This window comes from Mustelus asterias, chromosome 7, assembly GCF_964213995.1.
Source record: "Mustelus asterias chromosome 7, sMusAst1.hap1.1, whole genome shotgun sequence".
In the NCBI taxonomy this organism is placed as follows: Eukaryota; Metazoa; Chordata; class Chondrichthyes; order Carcharhiniformes; family Triakidae; genus Mustelus; species Mustelus asterias.
The window spans coordinates 37,806,675-37,829,481 of NC_135807.1; the positions used below are offsets into that span (position 1 = coordinate 37,806,675).

General features: G+C 45.5%; 1 protein-coding gene across 1 annotated transcript in view; it reads right to left on the minus strand.

The window, feature by feature from the left end:
- Nucleotides 1-12,627: 12,627 nt before the first annotated feature.
- The window catches only part of pth1r (parathyroid hormone 1 receptor), a 93,498-nt gene continuing 83,318 nt past the window's right edge, over nt 12,628-22,807 (minus strand). Inside the window, exons 12-13 of the mRNA XM_078215900.1 lie at nt 21,664-21,705; nt 12,628-14,682 (exon numbers count right to left, since the gene is read on the minus strand). Of these exons, the coding sequence (XP_078072026.1) occupies nt 14,311-14,682; nt 21,664-21,705 (414 nt within the window). The 3' untranslated portion in view covers nt 12,628-14,310. The remainder of the gene's footprint in view (nt 14,683-21,663; nt 21,706-22,807) is intronic.

Consider the following 22,807-nt stretch of genomic DNA (forward strand, 5'->3'; position numbering starts at 1 on the left):
ACTATCTGTGCAGAATCTACATGTTCTCCCTGTGTCTATGTGGGTTTCCTCTGGGTGAGTTTCCTCCCACAGTCCAAAATATGTGCTGGTTAGGTGCAATGGCCATGCAAAATTCTCCCTCAGTGTACCCGACCAGGTGCTGGAGTGTGGCGACTAGGGGATTTTCACAGTAACTTCATTGCAGTGTTAGTGTAAACCTATTTGTGTCATTAATAACAAAAAAACTTGAAATCATGTTCCTATTTCTTACGCTTTTATATTTTGCTGGGTCTTCATCCCAGAATCATAATTATTATTTGTAGTTATTATGGACTGAGAGGCAAAGTCTTCAGAGAAAGTTGCATCTCAATCAACCTCAGTTGATCAATCTCAGTACAATGAAACCAGGGCTAGAGAACATTATCATTGGATGGAAATTCCATAGGGGAGATGGGGAGAATTTTTAAAAACTGTTTTTTAAGCACGATCGTATTGAGTGGTGAATCAGGCTTGAGGTGCCGAGGGGTCCTACACCTGCTCCTATTTCTTATGCTTTTATATTTTTATTCTTTTATTGTCACTGAATCAAAATCCCGGAACTCACTGGCAGCACTGTGAGAGCACCTTCACTACATGAAATACAATAGTTCAAGAAGAGGTCTCACCAACAGCTTCTCAATGGACAATAAATGCTCGGTCTTGCTTGTAATGTCCGTATGCCAAGAATGTATTTCAAAAAATCTTCCATCAACCGGTGGAGGATGACATTTCTGTTTGCTTCAAGCATTTTTTTGTCTTTTAACATTTTTTAACTGTTTTCTAGCTGATTCTCTCACACACCTGCCAAATTTCACATGAACCTCCGATCGACTTTAAGGCGCAGATGTCTCGTTCTGTCAAGATATGATACACAGTTACATTCTGTAGACAGACATCAGTCCTAGCCATGTATATGTGAGGCCAAATCAGACAGTTTCCACACTTGGGTGTGAGAAAGTGAACATTATAAGGAGACAAGGACATCCTGAAAAAGGCGGCACGAAGGAGCGATGGCAAATATTTCACGAGATTCAGTTAAAACAGATAACTCTATAAATAGCTGCGTCTGTTCAATGCTCATGAGCTCTTGGACTTAGTTCCTTAACTCTTGCGGTGCCATGACCCTGTCATTGCCAAAAGTCAGAACTAAGTCCACCTCATGGCCCAGTCACAATAAACAAAATGAAAAGTTTATTTATTAGTCACAAGTAGGCTTACATTCACACTGCAGTGAGGTCACTGTGAAAATCCCTTAGTCGCCGCACTGGCGCCTGTTCGGGTACACTGAGGGAGAATTTAGCATGGCCAATGCACCTAACCAGCAAGTCTTGTGGGAGGAAATCGGAGCACCCGGAGGAAAAGGGGAGAACGTGCAAACTCTACACAGGTAGTGACCAGGAAGCCGGGAATCGAACCACTGTGCCACTCAGAATGAATGAATCAATAAAAGACTGGCATTCATGTAACACCTGCCATGACCTCCGAGGTTGGGGCATCCAAAAGTGCTTTACAACCATGGCTGCCAATTTACCCACGAACAGCTTTGAAGCTATTTGAGGTGTTGGCATCAATGTTGCCCAGAAAACCTTACAGTTCTTGGAATAGTGCCTCAGGATTAGTTATGTTTACCAGAAACAGAGGGCCCGATTTTACTGTCAAGTTGTGCCCATTTTCGGGTGCAAAAACTTGGTAAAGTCGGGCGTGAGGTGAGTAGCACGATCCGCAACCGCCTCCATGGCTGTTCCCCCTTTACCAATGGCTGAAAATGGCGCGACGGCAATTTAAATATATTTAAATGTAATTAAAGTGAATTAATGGGCTGGATGCCCAACTTTACCAGTATGTAAGAATATAAGAACTAGGAGCAGGAGTAGGCCATCTGGCCCCTCGAGCCTGCTCCGCCATTCAATAAGATCATGACTGATCTTTTCGTGGACTCAGCTCCACTTACCCACCCACTCATCTTTAATTCCTTTACTATTCAAAAATTTATCTATCCCCTGAGCACTTCCCCCTTTCTCACCGCGTTCAACTGTCCAGATTCGGCGCAAAACAGGCATGGTGCACAAAGATCCAATTCGGGCGCTCCAGCTTCTGAAGAGGTAAGTTTAGAGCTTCCGGCAGATCTCTGACTCAGGTCGGTGGTGGGGTGGGGGGGAGGCAGGCAGGTCAGATGGCTCTCAGGTGGGGCGGGGGGGAGGGAGGCAGGTCAGATGGCTCTCTGGTGGGGGGGGCAGGTGGGTCAGATCGCTCCCTGGTGGGGGGGAGGGCGGCGGGCCAGATGGCTCTCTGGTGGGGGGGGGGGGGGAGGTGGGCCAGATCACTCTCTGGTGGGGGGGGGGAGGTGGGTCACATCGCGCTCTGATGGGGGGGGCGTGGAGGGAGGCGGGTCAGATGGCTCTCTGGTGAGGGGGCGGGGTGTCCACTGCCACTCTGCGTGCGATCGGTGGGAGGGGGAAGGGGGTCCACTGCCACTCTGTGTGCAATTGGTGGTGGGGGGGAAGGGGGCCATGATCGGTCTGAGTAGCGGGGGGGGGGGGTGGGTGGATATTGGGGTCAGTTATGTTGTGAGGGTGGGGCAATGTCTGTGGGGTCCAGGGGGAGGCATTATCCGGCCTGGGAGTGACGTGGCAGGAGAGCGCTTTTCTATTTTGTTTTACTGCACATGCGCATTTGGAAGCACCGACCGGAGCTGCAGGGTTTCGGGTGTGATAAGCCCCACCCACAGGCTTCTGCAGCGCGATTCGGAATCGCTGCTATTTTTTCAGACAGAGTGCGTATGGGGGCACCTGAGAATGGGTCTAAACATCGGATCTGAAACACTCCCAGTTTCAAGTGCACCCAGCACTTAGAATTAAAATGGTAAAATAGGGCCCAGGGTGTCAGTTTAATGACTAACCTGAAATATGGGGGGAGGGGGAGGTTTCTGACAATGCGACTCAGTGCGGCACTGGAGTGTCTGCCTGTATGAGGTGCCCAATCTCTTCATGACCCTTTCCTTCCAGAGGTCAGAACACTACCAGTGAGCCACAGCTGATACCTGAAGAAATGTAAGGTCGGATTTGAAGAAGAGCAGGGATTGTTCCCATTCTTTTTGTTAACATTGCTGTCACATCACTAAAATACAGGTTCATCTCATTGTGTGGGAGTTTGCTGTGCAAAATGGCAGCTACATTTGTCGTCATAACAATCATAGAATATAAGATGTGAACACATTGGAGAGAGTGCAGAGGAGGTTTACAAGAATGGTTCAAGGGATCAGAAAGTTCAGTTATGAGGATAGAATGGTGAGGTTGGGACTGTTCTCCTTGGAAGGCTAAGAGGAGATTTGATTGAGATGTTCAAAATCACGAGTGGGCTGGACTTCGTAGATAGGGAGAAACTGTTCCTGCTCATGGAGGGGTTCGGGCGATGGAAGGGATCAGAGGTCAGGGGATGAGAGGTGGTCAGAGGGTAAGGGGAGGTCAAAGGCCAGGGGATGTTGGTGGACGGGATTGGAGGCTTGGGTGGGTTGAAGGTCAGGGACCAGAGGTCAGGAGGGTGGGGGAGTGTTAGGGCAATGCTGGGTCAAAGATCGGAGGTCAGAGTGGGGGCTGTTGGCGATCATAGTGGGGGTGAGTCAGAGGTTGGGGGACTCGGGGGTGGGGTTAGATGTTTGAGGGTAGAGGATGGTGGGGGTGGTTAGAAATCAGGTTGGCAGGTGTGGGGGAAGTCAAGGATCAGATGTTTTGGAATGGGGGTGGTGGGGAGTTCAGAGGTCAGGGGGGCAGGGGTAGTTGGGGGAGAGGGTCGCAGGTCAGGTGTGAGTGTTGGAAATGGTTAGGGAGGTGGTGAGGGGACCAGCCTCGGTGTTTAAAATAGTTACGCAGAAGTTAGAAGAGGTTTTATGTCTTCTAATTTCTTCTGAGTAACTATTAGCGAAACTCTGGTGAAACTATCGAGGTTAGCGATTTAACTTGTTTGTCAGCTGGTTCCTAATACAGCACAATTATCCAGGGGAAGGGAGGTATTCTGGAGAATTGCGGTGCAAGTGCTCACTCGGGAAGTTCCGAGAGGGATCCCCAACATATCCTTGGGGTCAACACCCCTCCCCCCCACCACCCAGATCGGCAGATCTGAAGCTGGGAAACCTGGAAGTTACGGGTTTAGCTTGGGTCAAAACAGGATAAAAAAGCTCCTAGAATCAGGAGTATTCTAGACTTCACCCAGCTACAATGCGGATGTGGAAACCGGATGCACAATCCTGACGGTGTAGCATTTGTGCAAACAACTGGAACCAAATCAGTCTCAGTCTTACTGCAAGATAAAGTTTCATGCTCTGATTGAGTGACAGCATTTAAATGTGTTTGAGACTCTGACAATGTATCATTCAGCGCAATAGAGCTTTAAAAAAAGTGTCCAAAACATAAAAGAAACACATGTACCTGCCAAACATTGTTCCCTTGAAGGCTCCATGACACTAAGCTACTGCGGCAGGATGTCAACTTTACTGGTGTTCCTCACAAAGAGAAACCTAGTGTTAAAATATATCTGCGGGCTTTTTCTAAAGGACATGTGTGACTGACCTTCATAGATCCTGGAACTAAGATTCAGTCTAACATTACATCAGATTTCTCACTCGGTGACTCGAGATGTGTGTGTGTGGGTGTGTGTGTGTCGGGAGAGGAGCGGGGTGGATGGACAAAAAACACTTTAGCTCCTCAAAAATATAGCAGGATACCATAAGAAAGCAAGATGAGTTGTACATTGTTCTTCCTTATTTTTTCCTCAGGTATTTATGTCTGAGTTAGTGCAAGGCACAAATACATAACACTTTCTAACATCACACATTCTCTCATAGAAATCATAGAAACCCTACAGTGCAGAAGGAGGCCATTCGGTCCATCGAGTCTGCACCGACCACAATCCCACCCAGGCCCCACCCCCATATCCCTACACATTTACCCGCTAATCCCTCTAACCTACACATCTCAGGACACTAAGGGACAATTTTTTTAGCATGGCCAGTCAACCTAACCCGCACATCTTTGGATTGTGGGAGGAAACCGGAGCACCTGGAGAAAACCCATGCAGACACAAGGAGAATGTGCAAACTCCACACAGGCAGTGACCCAACTCTCGGTCAACATCAGCATGGATGCACAGCAAGATACCCTTCAGGCTTTAGAAATGGGGGCATTGCTAGCCATATCAACATTTCCTGCCTACAGCTAGTTGCTCAGAGGGGGGTGACCTTTTCTTTGAAATACTGAGGTCAGTGTGATAATAGTGTTTCCATGATATTATTCGTAGAAAATCATTATTCCACGGAGAAAATAGCTGAACTCCTCAACTAAACTCATTGCTCCTGGTTGTTCCTAATATGTGATCAATATTAACAAGACGGTATTCATTTCCTATCCATAGTTACCCTGATAGCTTTAAAAGTCAACCAAACACTGTGGAACTGGAGTGACATCTAAGCGCAGACCAGGTAGAAGTGGCGAGTCCCAGCCTGCAGTGGATTTGACCATTTTAGTTTAATGTCAAATTACCTTTCCTCCACACTGAAGAAACATTACATACACCTAAAATGTGTGGGCACATTCAAAAGAGCTACACTTTATTTAATCTGCAGTGTATTTCCTCTGGAAATGTTCCATGGTACAGTGTAAAGACAGGTTAATTGAATATTTTTAACGCGGAGGTAGTCAGATTCTTGTTAGACAAGGGAATCAGAGGTAATCAGTGGAAGGTGGAAAATGTGGAAATTAACACAAACAGATCAGCCATGATCTTGTTGAATGGTGGAGCAAGCTTGAGGGGCCGAATAGCCTACTCCTGCTCTTAATTGTATGTTTATAAAGGGAGCTTTGCCTCACCTGTGCTGGGAATATTTGATAGGGCGGTGCAAGAGAGCCCACAAATTGCCCTTAGGAAGGAAGCTTGAATCCTTATCTGATCTAACCTGGATGTGAGTCCAGTTGTAGAGTGATTTTGTTGACCTTGAACAGACTCTCTGAAATAGCCTAGCTAGACATTCAATTATATCAAACTGCATCAAAAAAATAACAAGATCACACACACTGAAATGATTCAACCAGAAATTCAGCAACACTTCACTGTAAAAACTAGGATTGCAACAAATGTAAAAATGCCCACGTCCTGAGAATGACTTTTTGAAACATTAAACACTTACAAGCACTACTTGTTAATGAAGGCTCTGTATATTTTCCAAACTCCAGTGCTCCCGCATGGTGCAGTGCCTGTGCTTTCAGTATGGCTGTTGTAATTATGAGGGCACTGGGGATATTGGTGGCAATCGATCTCGAGTAATATGAACGAAAGTGGCTAGCTGTGGACTGCCACAGCTCAGCTGCCGCCTTTGAACAGAGATAAGAAATCTCTGCCTTTTGGTGAAATTCGAACATTTGGATTTTTAAAAATTCATTCGTGGGACATGGGCATCGCTGGCTGGCCAGCATTTATTGCCCATCCCTAGTTGCCCTTGAGAAGATCGTGGTGAGCTGCCTAGAATTCTGCTATTCTAAATATGTCTCTGACCTCCGCTTCTTCCATAGTCCAAATGAGGCTGAACAATTGGAGGCGCAAACGCCAGTGCAATTAGGAAAATAATGCAGAGTTGTTATTCAAGCAGCAGCAAGCGTCAGAGAGACAGAAACTGTGAGGAGCTGCTCCTGCAATCAGAGATTTCATCTCTCTAGAGCTCACTGCTCTAGGTACACCAAGCACAGCTCTCTCTCACACTCTCTCTCTCCTACTGTTCCTCCAGAGACAAACTCTATGATTGAAAGATCAACAAGGGCAGGAAGGAGGAAACCTGGGTTTGAAGGTGAAGGAGTAGTTATTCTGACTGGTACCCCTGCAACCATTCAGGAGCTTTTTCACTGCCCCATTGCCAACCCCTTGACCAAATGCTCACTAACCAGTTTGACCTTTTTTTATGTATTCATTTTTTTTATTCATTCGTGGGACATGGGCCTCGCTGGCTGGCCAGCATTTATTGTCCATCCCTAATTGCCCTTGAGAAGGTGGTGGTGAGCTGCCTCCTTGAATCGCTGTAGTCCATATTCTGTGGGTTGACCCACAATGCCATTAGGGAAGGAATTCCAGGATTTTGATCCAGCGACTGCGAAGGAACGGCGACATATTTCCGAGTCAAAATAGTGGGTTGCTTGGAGGGAAATTTGCAGGTGGTGATGTTCCCATGTATCTACTGCCCTTGTCCTTCTAAATGAAAATGGAGTTATTCAACCACTGGAGGCAGTGCAGAGAGGAATCTGGGGCTGATCAAGTTTCAGCAGTCTGAGGTACGAGGAAAGACTCAAGATCAGCCTCTGCGGAGCATCAACCATTACATGGGTTTATGAGATTGTTAAAGTTACAGAGACAAAGGTATGGACTTCGAAAATGTTGCTAAATTTAACCTGGAACATTGAACAAGTGGATCAAGATTCATACAAGAGAGATAATTTTAAGATTGCAATCAGGAAATTCTTCACATAATCAGTGATCAACAAAGCCCTCGATTGACTAAGTGAACTATCGGACGTGGCACAGTGGAGTTCTTTTGGGATCTTTTGTGATGGATTGATTTCCCCATCAATGGCTATTATGTGATTTAATAATAAAGCTTCATGGCATAAGTGAGCTCATTTTTAACAAAACTTTTCAGTTGACAGAATGCCAACATGGACGTCTTGTGGTGCAGTGGTGGGCGTCCCTGCCTCTGCAGAAGCTCTTGGTTTGAGTCCCACTCCAGGACTTGATGGACAAGGGAGGTGTGTTCATAATGCAGCCAAACCAGTTTTTGTATCAACTTGTAAATCCTTCTAACATATGCAGGTGATGCGCTGGGGGAGATCCCTGGTCAGCTATCTGATTGAAAGAAATTAGAGCCTCTACCAGCTCCTTACCCATAGCTACAACACGCAGATAAAAATGTATGTTGCCATGGCAATTTGGATCCCTTGAGGAGGCTGGCTGGATGGTGTGTGTGGTGTGCCAACCGTGCAGTTTGATCCCTGTTCCAGTTGGGTGGATTCAGGCCCTGCTTCCTTGCCCTATCAGTGCTGGAAAATGTGGAACTATGAGGGCGATTCTCCCAAAAAAATTCTAAGTGTTGAATTCTCGTAAAAACTGGAGTAAATCCTACTGGATTTTTCAGCGGGAGTTTCAAAATGAATCTCCCACACTCTGTGCACTGCAGAATGCCCTAGCGTGAATCATGTGAAAAATCCAGAGGCGGGGCCTATTCCCGCTGGAGAGGGCGGCAGCATAGCGCTGAGTGGGCCATTGTGCATGCACCGATCTGTCAGTGCCGAGATTGATGCATGCGCAGTAGCCCCGCACTGCTGGCCTCCCGATTGCCATGATGTGGAGATGCCGGCGTTGGACTGGGGTAAACACAGTAAGAAGTCTCACAACCCCAGGTTAAAGTCCAACAGATTTATGTGGTGACGAAGGAGCAGTGCTCCGAAAGCTTATGGTATTTGCTACCAAATAAATCTGTTGGACTTTAACCTGGTGTTGTGAGACTTCTTACCCCGATTGCTGGCCAGCTTGATCGCTGGCAAGCCCCGCGACTCCTGCATCACCCATGGCCCGATTGCTGGCCACGCGAACATGTCCGGGCCAACCTCAACTACCCCCCGCCCCCCCCCCCCCCCGCCCCACCCCCCCCACCCAACACCTCTTGGTCCGGCTGCCAACTCCCTGCAAGTGGGGAGCTACTATAAACCCTGCTGGAGTGAAACACTCCTGGCTGGGGGGTGGGGAGGAGAAGGGGGAGGGGTGCAGGGGTGGGGGGGGATGTGAACATGCCTGGAGACTTCAGTCCCACGCCCGCTAATGATATTTAAATAAGATTCAAACGCTCGTTTGAATACATTATGTTGATTGCTGGCACGGAGCTGACGGCGCCAGAAAGCTGGCTGCTGGAGACTTGCGGAGGCCATGGCGCCCAGTGGGAAGCCAGCGAAACAGCCTCCTCTTGAGTCTCCCAGCCTGTTGCACTACAAAAGCAGCGCAGCAGGCTGGGAGAATCGTCCCTTCGGAGTCAGTCCTGGTTTTGGACAGAGAACTCAAGGAGGAGAAAATGCCAACAGGGATGACTTCACAAACTGCCTTCTCATTAAACAGAATTGATTTCCACTCTAATGTGCAAACCTAATTTTCATCCCCATGGCAACACAATGTGTTTGCCATTGATAAGTCTTGAGTACTTAATTAGATTTTTATGTTAATAAGTGAATATTTGTTTGCGAAAAGTGAACGTTGTCACTCCTGGAGATTGTTTTTATTCCTCTGTGGGATGTGAATATCCCTGGGTTAGGTCAACATTTGTTGCCCCTTCCTAATTGCCCCTGAGAAGCTGGTGGTGAGCTGCCTTCTTGAACCACTGTCGTCCATGTAGTGTAAGTATGCCCACAATGCTGTTAGGAAGTTTCAGCCTTTTGACCCAATGACAGTGAAGGAACAATGATATAGTTTCAAATCAGCCCCAATCGCTGGCCTCCCTCCCTCAGCTCACGATCCCAGTCCAGAGTGGCAGTGGTAACCCGCACTTCCCACCAATCTCCATCCCCCCATCCCCCCCTCCGAGGCCCCTCCTAATTGTGTGCGGCTTAGAAGGGAACTTACAAGCGGTGATGCTCCCATGCAGGTAACTATAGGCTGGTTAGCTTAGCTTCTGTAGTGAGGAAAATACTTGAATCTATCAAGAAAGAAATAGCGAGAATCTGGATATAAATTGTCCCATTGGGAAGATGCACCATGGGTTCATGAAGGGCAGGTCATGTTTGACTAATTTGGTGGAATTTTTTGAGAACATTATGTGTGCAGTGGACAATGGGGAACCTGTTCATGTGGTGTATCTGGATTTCCAGAAGGTATTTGACACGGTGCCGCACTAAAGGCTGCTGCATAAGATAAAGGTGCACGGTGTTACGGGTAATGTATTAGCATGGATAGCGGACAGAAAGCAAAGAGTGGGGGTAAATGGGTGTTTTTCTGGTTGACGATCAGTGACTAGTGGTGTGCCTCAGGGATCAGTGTTGGAACCGCAATTGTTTACAATTTACATAGATGATTTGGAGTTGGGGACCAAATGTAGTGTATCAAAATTCGCAGATGACACTGAAGTGAGTGGCAGAGCAAAGTGTGCAGAGGACATTGAAAGTCTGCAAAGGGATATAGATAGTCTAAGTGAGTGGGCGAGGGTCTGGCAGATGGGGGACAATGCTGGTAAATGTGAGGTCATCCATTTTGGTAGGAATAACAGCAAAATGGACTCTTATTTAAATGGTAAAAAATTGCAGCATGCTGCTGTGCAGAGGGACCTGGATGTCCTTGTGCAAGAATCACAAGGAGTTGGCTTGCAGGTGCAGCAAGTAATTAAGAAGGCAAATGGAATTTTGTCCTTCATTGCTAGAGGGATGGAACTTAAAAACAGTGAGGTCATGTTGCAGCTGTATAAGGTGCTGGTGAGGCCACACCTGGAGTACTGTGTACAGTTTTGGTCTCCTTACTTGAGAAAGGATATACTGGCACTGGAGGGGGTGCAGAGGAGATTCACGAGGTTGATTCCGGAGTTGAGAGAGTTGGCTCAAGCTCGAGGGGCCAAATAGTGCTTATATACTTGTCCTTCCAGGCCATAGCGTTTGCGGGTATGGAAGATGCTGCTGAAGGAACCTTGGTGAGTTACTAATGTGCATTTGTATATTATACTGCTGCTTCTGTCTGTCAGTAGATTAAATGTTTAAGGCAATGGATAAAGCGCTAGTCAAGTAGGTTGCTTTATCCTGAATGGTGTCAAGCTTCTTGAGTGTTTTTGGAAATGCAAATGAAGAGTATCCCATCACAGCCCTGACTTGTGCCCTCGAGATAGTGGACATACTTTGGGTCAGGAAATTAGTTATTGCCACAGAATCCCTAGCCTCTTGTAGTCACAGTATTTTGCCGGTCCATTTTTGTTTCTGGTAAATAGGATGTTGACGGTGGAGGAATTCAGTAATGCTAATGCCATTGAGTGCCAAGGGGAGATGGTTAGGTTCTCTCTTGTTGGAGATGATCATTGCCTGGCACTTTTGTGGCACAAATGTCACTTGCCACTTCTCAAGTCAAGCTTGAATGTTGTCAGGTCTTGCTGCATGTGACACAGTGGTTAGCACCGCTGCCTCACAGTGCCAGGGACCCAGTTTCAATTCTGGCCTTAGGTCACCGTGCAGAGTTTGCACATTCTGCCTGTCTCTGTGTAGGTTTCCTCCAGGTGCTCTGGTTTCCAAGCGTGGGCTCTCAGTGAAGTGAATGGGAGTTGGTTTTGCTATAGAGTGATATGCAGTGCAGTGAATATTGGTTATAACAAGGAATGTGAATATCGTTGATTCCTCAAATCACAAGGCAGAGGGGAAACAAGGAACTAAATCCTAATATATCTGGCTTAGTTATAGACTGAACAATTGGGCATGAACCTGTTCCTGATCTGAAGGTGGCATAGAGTGCCATGACTGCTACGGGCATACTTGAAAATTTGCATTGATTCTCAGGATTGGGCAATTCTAGCAAGGCCAACATTCACTTAGAAGATGTCCTGAGAAGATAGTGGTGTTTGGTTGAGCATTCTACAGTTTGCTGGCTCACTTCAGAAGGCATTCCTTGTCAAACACAGAGAAAATGAAGGCCCAGAACAATCAGGAGTGATAGGTTCTTCCCTGAAAGACATTAGCAAGCCAGAACACTTTTTTTCTGGTGTCAGCTCACAAATGATCAGATTTATAGAAACATAGAAAATTGAAGCAGGAGTAGGCCATTCGGCCCTTTGAGCCTGATCCGCCTTTCATTTTCATCATGGCTGATCATCAAAATCAATATCCTGATCCTGCCTTCCCTTCATATCCCTTTGGCCCTAAGAGCTATATCTAATTTCTTCCTGAAATCACACAAATTTTTGGCCTCAACTACTTTCTGTGGTAGAGAATTCCACACATTCATCACTCTCTGGCTGAAGAAATTTCTCTTCACCTCAGTTCTAAAAGGTTTACTCAAACTGTGACTCCTAGTCCTGGACTCCCCCACCATCGGGAATATTCTTTCTGAATCTACCCTGTCCAATCCTGTTAGAATTTTATAAGTTTCTATGGGATCCCCTTTCATTCTTTTAAACTCCAATGAATGCAATCCTAACCGATTTAGGGGGAAATTTTCCAGTCCCACCCACCCACCACGGCAATCATAGTGGGGGGCAGGGGCGGGTCGGGTGCGGACTATGCAAGGGTCCATTGACCTTGGGTGGGATTTTCCGGTTTTGGGGCCCTTAATCTCTCCTCATATCACAGACCTGCCATCCAAGAATCAGTCTGGTAAACCTTTGCTGCACTCCCTCTACAGCAAGGACATCCTTCCTCAGGTAAAGACACCAGTATTAGCATTCTTTCATGACTTGCTATGTTGCGATTTGAATAATGACCTTTGTGTCAATATAACACAATTTACCCCCTTTAAAACCAGATGTGAACCATAGTTATGGATATTGATGCAAATGCAGTGAATAATCTGCCAGCCAGATTCCCATCCCTAGCAATCCAAAGTAGAAGACAATTCATTATTTCTCATTCAGTCACTATTACAAACAACCAACAAGTTTATTTCTTCCCACAATCACTAAAGATGCAAACAATAATCTGCATTTGTTAAAAAACATTAATAAATAATAATTTATCCTTTTTTCTCACAATGTTTAACCAAACAACATGAACATTACAAACTCATTTAGAAACAATTAACATCCAGAATATCAACATGTTTTGAACGCATTCCAATTACTTCCATGGATAATGAGTGGACGTGAAGTCAGTTGAACTTTGATACCTAACCGTTGGAGCTCAATGCCCAGTCAATGGAGAAAGTTGTGGTGTTCTTTGTTATCTCATTGTGCTCAAGAGGTTTGCCATGCAGATCAAAGCATTTGGGATATCTGGGACAACCGAGAATGTTGCAGGTGCATTAACCTTGGCTTTTTACAATAGTGCCTGTATGGTTTCTCTCTGAGTTTCTGCTATTATGGGTCTGTGCATGAATGGTTGTTGGATTGTTTTAAATGTATTCTTTCATGGGATGTGGGTGTCACTGGCAAGTGACCAACATTTGTTATCCATCCCTAATTGCCCTTGAACTGAGTGGCTCGCTCAGCCATTTTAGAGGAGCATTTAAGAGTCAACCACATTGCTGTGTGAGTCTGGAGTCACACGTAGGGCAGACCTGGTAAGGGTGGCAGATTTCCTTCCCTAAAGCGACATTGGTGAACCAGGTGGGTTTTTACAACAGTCGATGATGGTTGTCATGGTCATTATTACTGAGAATAGTTTTATATTCCAAATTTTATTAACTGAATTTAAATTCCACTAGATGCTGTGGTTGGATTTGAACCAGTATTCCCAAAGCATTAGCCCGGGCCTCTGGATTACCAGTGGCTTTGTCACAACGCCACCATCTCCCCCATTATTTCTGAATTATTTTTCTATCGCTCCCCTAAAGTGAAAAAGGTCCAAATGATTAACTTTCCAGGTATCAGTGCAAGATATCCAGGACATTAGCATTCCCCAGATGGAACCCTGCAGCTCTTTATACACTAGCGCAGCAACAAGAACAATCTTACTAAAAAAAACGTTACACTTTAATGCCACTTTTCATGATTCTGTTGAAACCGCCACAAAACCCACTTTTCAGAGATCTGATAACTCCTCAGCAGAACAAGATCACCCAGACATTGCCCGGATAGAGATTGATGTCATCAAATTCAAAGCTGAATACTATTGCCAACGAAGATACAAGGAGGGCGGTCGATTGCCTGTTCTTCCCCATTAACTCAAGCAGTTGATGTTTCTCTAATATGGTCAACCGATGAGGGTGAGTGGGCCCCCTGAAGGTGAGATGTAGAGGGCAGAGTGAATTTACTCTGGTCGATTCAGGCCATGCAGAAGCAATGAGAGTCACCAATGCTGTTTCGAGTCTATCCATTGAATATTGGCAATTGTGATGACATCGAGGAACAGTGCTTGACTAAAATCTAAATAATTATTCAAAGATGCAGGCAACTTTGGAATAAAAAGGATCAACATGATGCAGTATCATGTTGTCCTGATTCTTCGTCCATATTTTGGATCTTTCTGAGTTGGAGTGGCCTGCTCTTGCCAGTGTAGTGAAACAAGTGGAGAATAATCCATAGTTATTGTCTTATGGTTGAGGAGTTCAGTTGTGTGTAGATTGGGTGCTTCTTGTGCAATTGTCCACCAGTCACATTACAGTTTCCCTCTCTTCCTCCACGACCAACGATGGTTTGTGGGACCCTGCAGACCCCAAACTTCTGCTATGCTCATTGTCCTTGCTGTTCTGCTCGGGGAGGGAGGAGGGGGGCGAGTTCTCAGAGACTGAGCCATTCTTCACATAGCCCGGAAGGTTCCGATGCCCGTTCAGCAGTCCGCTGCCTAGTCGGCTATTGAGGTGGAGGGCTTGTGGGGCTCGGGTGGTCAAGTTGGTGCTGATACTGTTGTTGGTGTGTGACACCATTGGCCCATAGCTGTAGTTGGTGCTCCCACTCCGGGCTTTGCGTTTGAAGTCAAGTGCCAAGGTCCAGCGTGCCCAAGCCTTTTTGATCTCACTCTGTACCTGAAGAAAAGGGCAGAGATATAGAATCAAAAGGTGAAAGTATACACAGCCTAGATCTTGGATAGCGCTTGAAAGAGGGAGTGCACAATCAATGAGGCTCGTGGCAGAACCACTGCAAATTGGCTTACTGGCATAATTCATTTATTAGGCTGGATTTCCATCCTCAGAGCAGGTAGCAGGAGTTGGGAAAATTCCTTTCTTGGCCTGTCCTTGGTATACCCCACAGCCCCTCACTCTTTATGCCAACATATGCTCCTCCACCCTCCCCCGACGGCATTTTATAGCCTCTTTGCCAACATATGCCCCACTGCCCTCCACATGGCTCTTTACTGCCCCGACGCCAGGTTAGTGCCAACACATGCCAACCCATGCCCCTCACTACCCTTCCCCCTTACACCTATTATTCCAACTCACCCAGTATCTACAGTATCAATACCAGGCAGTTATCAGCACCCATTCTGAGATTAAATAAAATTCTTGGCCGGAATCATATCACCGTTCACACCAGCGGGATTTTCGCGTCCCGTTGCAGTGAACGGAGATTTGGCTGGCCGCCAAATTCTCCGATCTCATTGCAGCAGGAGTGTGGTGTGAATGAAAGGTAAGATTGTGTCCCTTGTGTCTATTGATGAATTTAGTATTTCAAAGAAAACACTCTCATTCATAAAATCCCATTCTCTTCATTTAATTTTAACCTTTAAACCCTTTTGAAAACAGGGATTTGTATTCATAGTTCCTTTCCAAAGAGTTTAGAACCACTTGGAGCTGCCAATCAAACTGTGAACTGACAGGCACCCCACTGTGATAATGATAGATTGTGAAATCAGTAATGCAGCACTAATCCTATGGCGATAACCCACAGGTTTATGTCAAAAGGTAGCCTGAAAAAGCAAACACTGATTTTTTAAAAAAGCACTGCAGACTGTTGTTTTTCTAATATTTAAAGAACAGGACATTTAAACGCCTTGACAGCTGGACAGTTCAGATCCAATGAGCTTGACAATTCCAATGAATATACACCCTCCTTATGCACATTCATGTCTATTTTTTAATAATCCTGAAGGACACCAAACCTCTCCAAAGCGTCCTGACTTTCTCAAAGGTGAAAGCAAAATACTGTGGATACCGGAATCTAAAACAAAAACATCTCTCTCCACAGCTTCTGTCAGAGCTGCTGAGATTTTCCAGCATTTTCTGTTTTTGTGTCTCAAAGATATCCAGGGACCATATCCACAAGGGTTTCCTACCTCTGCAAAAGGGTGTCCTACCTGCTCCAAAGAGTTCGGACAGCTTTAGCCCTTCTCTTACCTGGTCTAAAGTTCATAAGGTGCACTTTGGATATTCCATTAGCGAAAATCAGATCTTACTAAGGCCACTGCAGTTTAACTTGTGCAGTTTCGTCCATGAACCGCGGACGTGCACATTAGAAGCCATCCATATTCCCTCCCTCCGAAAATGGCAGAGGCCAGGTAGGGGGGCAGGACTTCCAGATCCAAGCCTCCACGGCCATTTTTGCTTCTGCATCTGCACAAAGCATTCTAGCCAAGGCGTATAAAAGCAAGGAAGTGATGATGACTCTTTAATAAACACTGGTCTGGCACCAACTGGAGTATTGTGTTCTGTCCTGGGCACCACACTTTTGGAAAATTTAAAAGTCTTTAGAGAGGTTGCGCAAGAGATTGACAAGAATGGTTTCAGGGATGAGGGATTTCAGTGATGAGACTACATGGGAAAGGTTGGGGCTGTTTTCTTTCAAGAAGAGAAGGTTGAGAGGAGATTTGATCAAAGGGGGCTACACAGAGTAGATAGTGAAAAACTTTCCATTGGTGGAAATGTCAAGAACCAGAAGACACAGATTTCCAAGGTGAACGGCAAGACAATCAGTGGCAACACGAGGAAAATGTCTTTTTACGCAGCAGGTGGTTAGATTCTGGAATACACCTCAGTTTGTGCTGGAGGCAGATTCAATCATGGCCTTTAAGCATGAATTAGATAAGCACTAGTCGAGAGGAAAATTGCAGAGTATGGGGAAAAGGTGGGGTGTGCTACGAGCTGAGTTGCTCTTGCATGGAATCATCAAGGATGCAATGGGTCAAATTGTCTCTTTTTGTGCTGTAACCATTCTATGATTCTGTTTAATGATAATGTACGGCTCATTCCATTAACAATCATTTTGGATGACCACCCCATTGTAAAATTACCCTCATCTTGTTACGAAGAGGAAACTTAAGAAAATTCTATTCATTGGAGACTCCGGAACAACTTCTCCTCTGCTGCCATCAGACGTCTGAATGGACTTACCTTGCACTAAGTTGATCTTTCTCTACACCCTAGCTATGACTGTAACACTACATTCTGCACCTTCTCCTTTCCTTCTCTATGAACGGTATGCTTTGTCTGTATAGCATGCAAGAAACAATTCTTTTCACTGTATACTAATATACGTGAGAATAATAAGTCAATTGTACCCAATCATCTATCAACCCAACTGGAGCAAAAAGGAAAAAGAGGACCCCATTGTGTAGTGTAATGTGTTACGTTGAATATTGAGTTGTTAATGGGTTAATTCTAATTATATAATATGCTAATCATGCAGTGCACATCATCGCCGTAAGTGATACATCATCGCATGATTTGCTCCCTCGTACAGCCATGTGGCAGATGAGAGTCAGAGGAATAAGATGTGCTCCAGTAAAGCTCTTGTTGCCTATGACAGACTCATTAAGAACATTGTAGAGTGGCAATGCATGAAAAGTAGTTATAAAGAAGTCTCCACCATTACTTGAAAGCTTTAAGAAGGTCATAAACGAAGCAGTTGCAGTTAAGAAATGATCCAATCTTAACACAAGCAATCCAACGAACAGAATTGTCTGTGGTTAAAGGTGACAGGGAGGGCCCCATATCAAAATCAGCTGACTCAGTAAAGTTTGTTAAATATTAAAGAAAAGCTGTCATTCAAGAAAAAATAGATGAGACTGAAAGAGCATCCAACAGCAGTCCAAGCTAACTGTAATTGGTGTGGCAGGGAAAAGCATAGGCATGAAAACTGCCCAACCAAAAAGGCCAAATGTCATTTAAGTGGAAAGATGGCTCACTTCCAGGTTGTGTACCGTAGCAAGAAGCCTGTACAGAATACACACAAAGGAAAGCCTTCGAATGGTAACAAAGTCCATGAAGTAGATGACATCCATGGTATTGAGGTGCCTTTCCTTGGAGAGATCCAGGAAGCAAGCAGAAGTTACTCGAATGCCAATATCCTAGCAGAGAGAAAGTCGGCAGCCCACCCACCATATTTAAATAAATAGCTAGAGCTCCTGGTAAAATGTTTCCCACACCCCCATAAAACAGTTGGCATGGGCAGTCAGGTGGGAATGGGCAGGCCACTTAAAAAGAAATCTTTTTCAAAGGCAGGGAAGAAAGGGGGCGCTCTATCTTTGCACATCAGGGGCCAGCTGCTCCATAAAACAGACCACCCCCAACCCTCCCTATCCCCCTCCCAAACCTGCCCAAAGCCTCCCTGCCCCAGACCCTGGACTTCCCTGGCTCCAGGATCCACAGACCTTCTCCTTATTCCTGATTGCAGTCTTGGCAGCGTCCACTAATGCTAGTGAGGGGCGGAAGACCCACACTCCCCCTGTTCAGCCCACTCACAGTGCATTATGACTGTGGGTCAGGCTGACGTGCAGCGAGTCAGCTGCTTTGCTTCAGGTAGGGGTTGGAGAGAGAGGTGGGTGCAATCCGTCCAACCCCTAGTAATATGCTGCCCATTGTATTTGACTCAGAACCAGAGTTGCTCATCTTTGATCAGGAAAGTCTGTACCAATCTGCGTCTGATTTGCAGAACAGAGGAACTGAAAAGTCAAGAAAATCAACTCAAAAATTTCAGAACAGAGTTTCCACAGCTGTTTGCAGGACTAGGAAAGATGAAGACAGCATCTCACATCACTCCATGTTCTGAAACAAAGTCAGTGTGCCTGCTTACACCCAGAGTAGTTCCTCATCCACTTTTAGCTATCTGTGTAGAATTGGTACATTCTCCCCGTGTCTGCGTGGGTTTCCCCCGGGTGTTCCGGTTTCCTCCCACAATCCAAAGTTACAGTAAGTAGTCTCACAACACCAGGCTAAAGTCCAACAGGTTTACTTGGTAGCACGAACTTTCGGAGCCCTGCCTCTTCATCACGAGCTTTCAGAGCACTGCCCCTTCATGATGAAGGGGCAGCGCTCCGAAAGCTCGTGCTACCAAATAAACCTGTTGGACTTTACCTTGGTGTTGTGAGACTACTTACTGTGCCAACCCCAGTCCAATGCCGACAACTCCACATCATGGCAAGCCAAAGATATGCTGGTTAGGTTGATTGGCCATGCTAAATTGCTCCTTAGTGTCCTAAAGGTGTAGGTTAGATGGATTAGCCATGGTAAATGTGTGAGCTTACAGGGATAAGGTGGGGAGAAGGCCTGGGTAAGATACTCTGTCAGAGATTCAGTGCAGACTCGATGGGCCGAATGGCCTCCCTCTACACTGTAGGGATTCTGTGGTTCTATGATTCTATGATTAGCAAAAGTAACAAAGGAAAATGACTCCATGTTGAAGCAGCAGTGGGGGGAACGGCATTTCACCTGTGCCAGAACCAGCAAGTTGGTGCTCAGGCAGGTTCTCAGTGCCAAAACCCTATCAGAATTTGCACAGATCTTACACAGCTGAACAAAGCAGTTGAATTTGAAGATCATCCTCTGTCGAGCTTAGCTACATTAGGAAAGAATTCAATCTTCACAAGACGACCACCCCAATGAGGAGTTTAAGTTGCTCACCGCCTTCATTTCCCCATTTGGGAGCTTTTGGTTCAACAGACAACCTTTTGGCACCACATCAGTGCCAGAGGTCTTCCAGAGGATAACGTCAAGATGGGATGGAATCATACATCACTCGGATGAGGCCCTGATCCATGGATCCTCTCAGACAGAGCATGATAGGAGAGTGCAAGCTGCACTGTGACACCTCAGACGAAGCTGGACTTACACAACAACAGATGCAAATTCTTGTCATTGGCTATCCAGTTCCGTGGGCTTATTGTGGATGCATCTGATGCCAGAGTTGACCCACAGAAGATGACAGAAATCAAGGATTGCAATCAGTGCCAGGGCCATTGGGGACATTCAGGGTGGGGGAGGGGGGGGGGGGGTACCTGGAAGGGGTGGGGGATCCCTGCCTCATTAATTATGCATCATTGCTTTGCACCATCTTCCATGGCAGGATGTCCCGCTGCCATATTTAAAAGGCACCCAACATCACTGACCCACCGTTGAAGAAAGAAGATGGATCTTCTGATGTCCAGGAACACTCGGAGGCTGGATAATGGATCTCCTCAATGATACGGAAGTTGGAAGATCCACCTGATAGATCCTCCCCCCAGCCACTGCTGTGGTGCTCCAGAGTCCAGGATCATTCATCCACACTCCGGAGGCTGCTCCAGGCCTAGTCCTGGTAAGTCTTGATTTCTACATGCCACATTGGTCCAGATGCATTCTGGACTGGTGAGTTTTCCCGCTGGCTTTGTGAAGAATCAGATAAGGAGGCAAGATTCAAGTCAGACCTTCATCTGCATCCCATTAGCAAGATGCAAATTAGCTTCAGGCCAGTCTCCAGTGGGATTCCCAATCTGTCATGGCAGACACCAGTGGAAGATCCCATGGGAACTTCTTGCTGGCATAAAACTTATTTTTGGGCCTCCTACTGAATTCTCCCCCCAACCCCCTCTTACCACTCGCCACTGAACCTGTTGGCCGTGGCATGGGGGGATTCCGTTCAGGTTCATGGCCTTTCTCCAGTTTGGAAGACCTGAAACATTTGATCTGTTTCTCTCTCCACTGACGCTGTCTGATCTACTGAGTATCTTCAGCATTTACTTTTCATGAACAGATTGAAGAGGATGAAACAAGTCTTGATTGATTAGAATCCACTAGAATGCAGGTTAATTGTTGAAATTCAGTTGACTGAACTCAGTAGAATGGGAGTGAATGGACAAGTTTTGATCCACTGGGACTCAGCACAGCAGGAGTGTATAGAATGCAGGTTCAATCTATCAAGATTCTGCGGAGTTACACAAAGTAAGAAGTGGCTTGGTCTTTTGGGATTCTATATAACAGGAAAATTAGGAAGGAGCATAATAAACAAGATATTGGGAGCATTGCAAATTAGACAGTCAGACCTCCACCCAATCAAACCCATTGAACAAGGCACAACACCAAGAACACAGTCTCAGAGAATTTATCTTTCGAGTGAATTGGGTATTTGTTAATGGACACAGCTTTAAGCCAGTCATTCCCAGAAAATGTTGAACCATAGATGGTGAATGAGGCCCTCCTTTCTGCCTAAGAAGACCCAAGGAACAGAGGAATCAGAGAAATGGTTTGAGGAGATAGGTAGAATTCAACGGAAATAAAATCCTCAGGGAGCAACAAGGATTGGAATATATTTCATTGCTGCTCTCAGATTTATTCTGTATTCAAACAATACAATCAGCCTGATTATTGTTTTCAATTTGTTTTGTATTCAGCTGTGCGACTGTACACTTGTACAGACTTCATTAGAAACACAAAAGATATTTATTAAGAAAAACTGTACAGAAGCCAACAGCTGACTCAGCTGCTCTACGCCCCTACGTGTCTAAGACAGGATTCCACCCCCTGGGGTGATTACTCACTTTTGTCCCAGTTGGTCCCCCAAGCTAAGTGATCCTCTTCTTGCCTTTCAAGGGAAAATTACCACAAATCTCAAAACAAATTCTAAGGTTATACGATGTTTCCCAACTACTGTTTGTATTAAATTCCCTATTGCCAGAGTTTATCATATGAAACATTTGGGCTGACAAACACCTGTCACAAGGTGTGTGACAGAACCCTCGCTGACATGCTCCAATGACGGAACGGTTGCTGTTAAGGAAGTCAGAACATGTATACACACACACACACATGAGCACTTACCTCCCCATTACAGAAACAGTAGATAACAGCCACAAAGCAACCCTGCAAAGTCAAACAGACAGTTGTTACGTGTTTTCCTTGCAATCTGCTACATTAAAACCCTCACTACATTCTCTACGTACTGGGGCTGGCACTAAGACATTTAACCAAATCATACAGTAACAGATGGAAGTGAATTCTTCCCTGTTACTCAATGTATGCTGTTCATGTACAAGAACGGACATTAAAATAACAAGGGCTGGACAGTACCAGATGGAAGGGAGTTGAACTCCATGTCAACCAAACAGAAGATCTCACTGCACAGCTTGATCTGGAAACTCTTAAACATGGCGTTTGATGACAATGGATATCAGATGTGCAGTTAGTCAAAGAAAATAAAAGAGCCACAAATCTTTATTTGAGTTAAATTATTTATTTTATTCATTCACAGAATGTAGATGTCATTGGTCAAGGCTGGCATTTATTGCCCATCCCTTCTTGTCCTGAGAAGGTTTAAGTTTAGTTTATTTATTAAGTTTAAGTTAAGTGGCGGCATGGTGGCACAGTGGTTAGCACTGCTGCCTCACAGCCAGGATCAAGTGAATCTCTTGAAGAGTATAGGGGGTGTAGGAGTAGAGTTGAGAGAGAAACCAGGAGGGCAAAAAGGGGACACAAAATTGTTTTGGCAGATAAGGCAAAGGATAATCCAAAGAGCTTCTACAAATACATAAAGGGCAAAAGAAAAACAAGGGAGAGAGTAGGGCCTCTTAAGGATCAACAAGGTCATCAATCTGCGGATCCACAAGAGATGGATGAGATCCTAAATGAATATTTCTCATCAGTATTTACTGTTGAGGAACTTGAGGAAATAAATAGTGATGTCTTGAGGAGTGTACATATTACAGAGAAGGAGGTGCTGGAAGTCTTAAAGCGCATTAAGGTAGATAAATCCCCGGGACCTGATGAAGTATACCCAAGGACATTGTGGGAGGCTAGGGAGGAAATTGCAGGCCCCCTAGCCGAGATATTTGAATCATCAATAGTCATGGGTGAGGTGCCTGAAGATTGGAGAGTGGCAAATCTTGTGCTTTTGTTTTAAAAGGGCTGCAGGGAAAAGCCTGGGAACTACAGGCCAGTGAGCCTCACATCTGTGGTGGGTAAATTG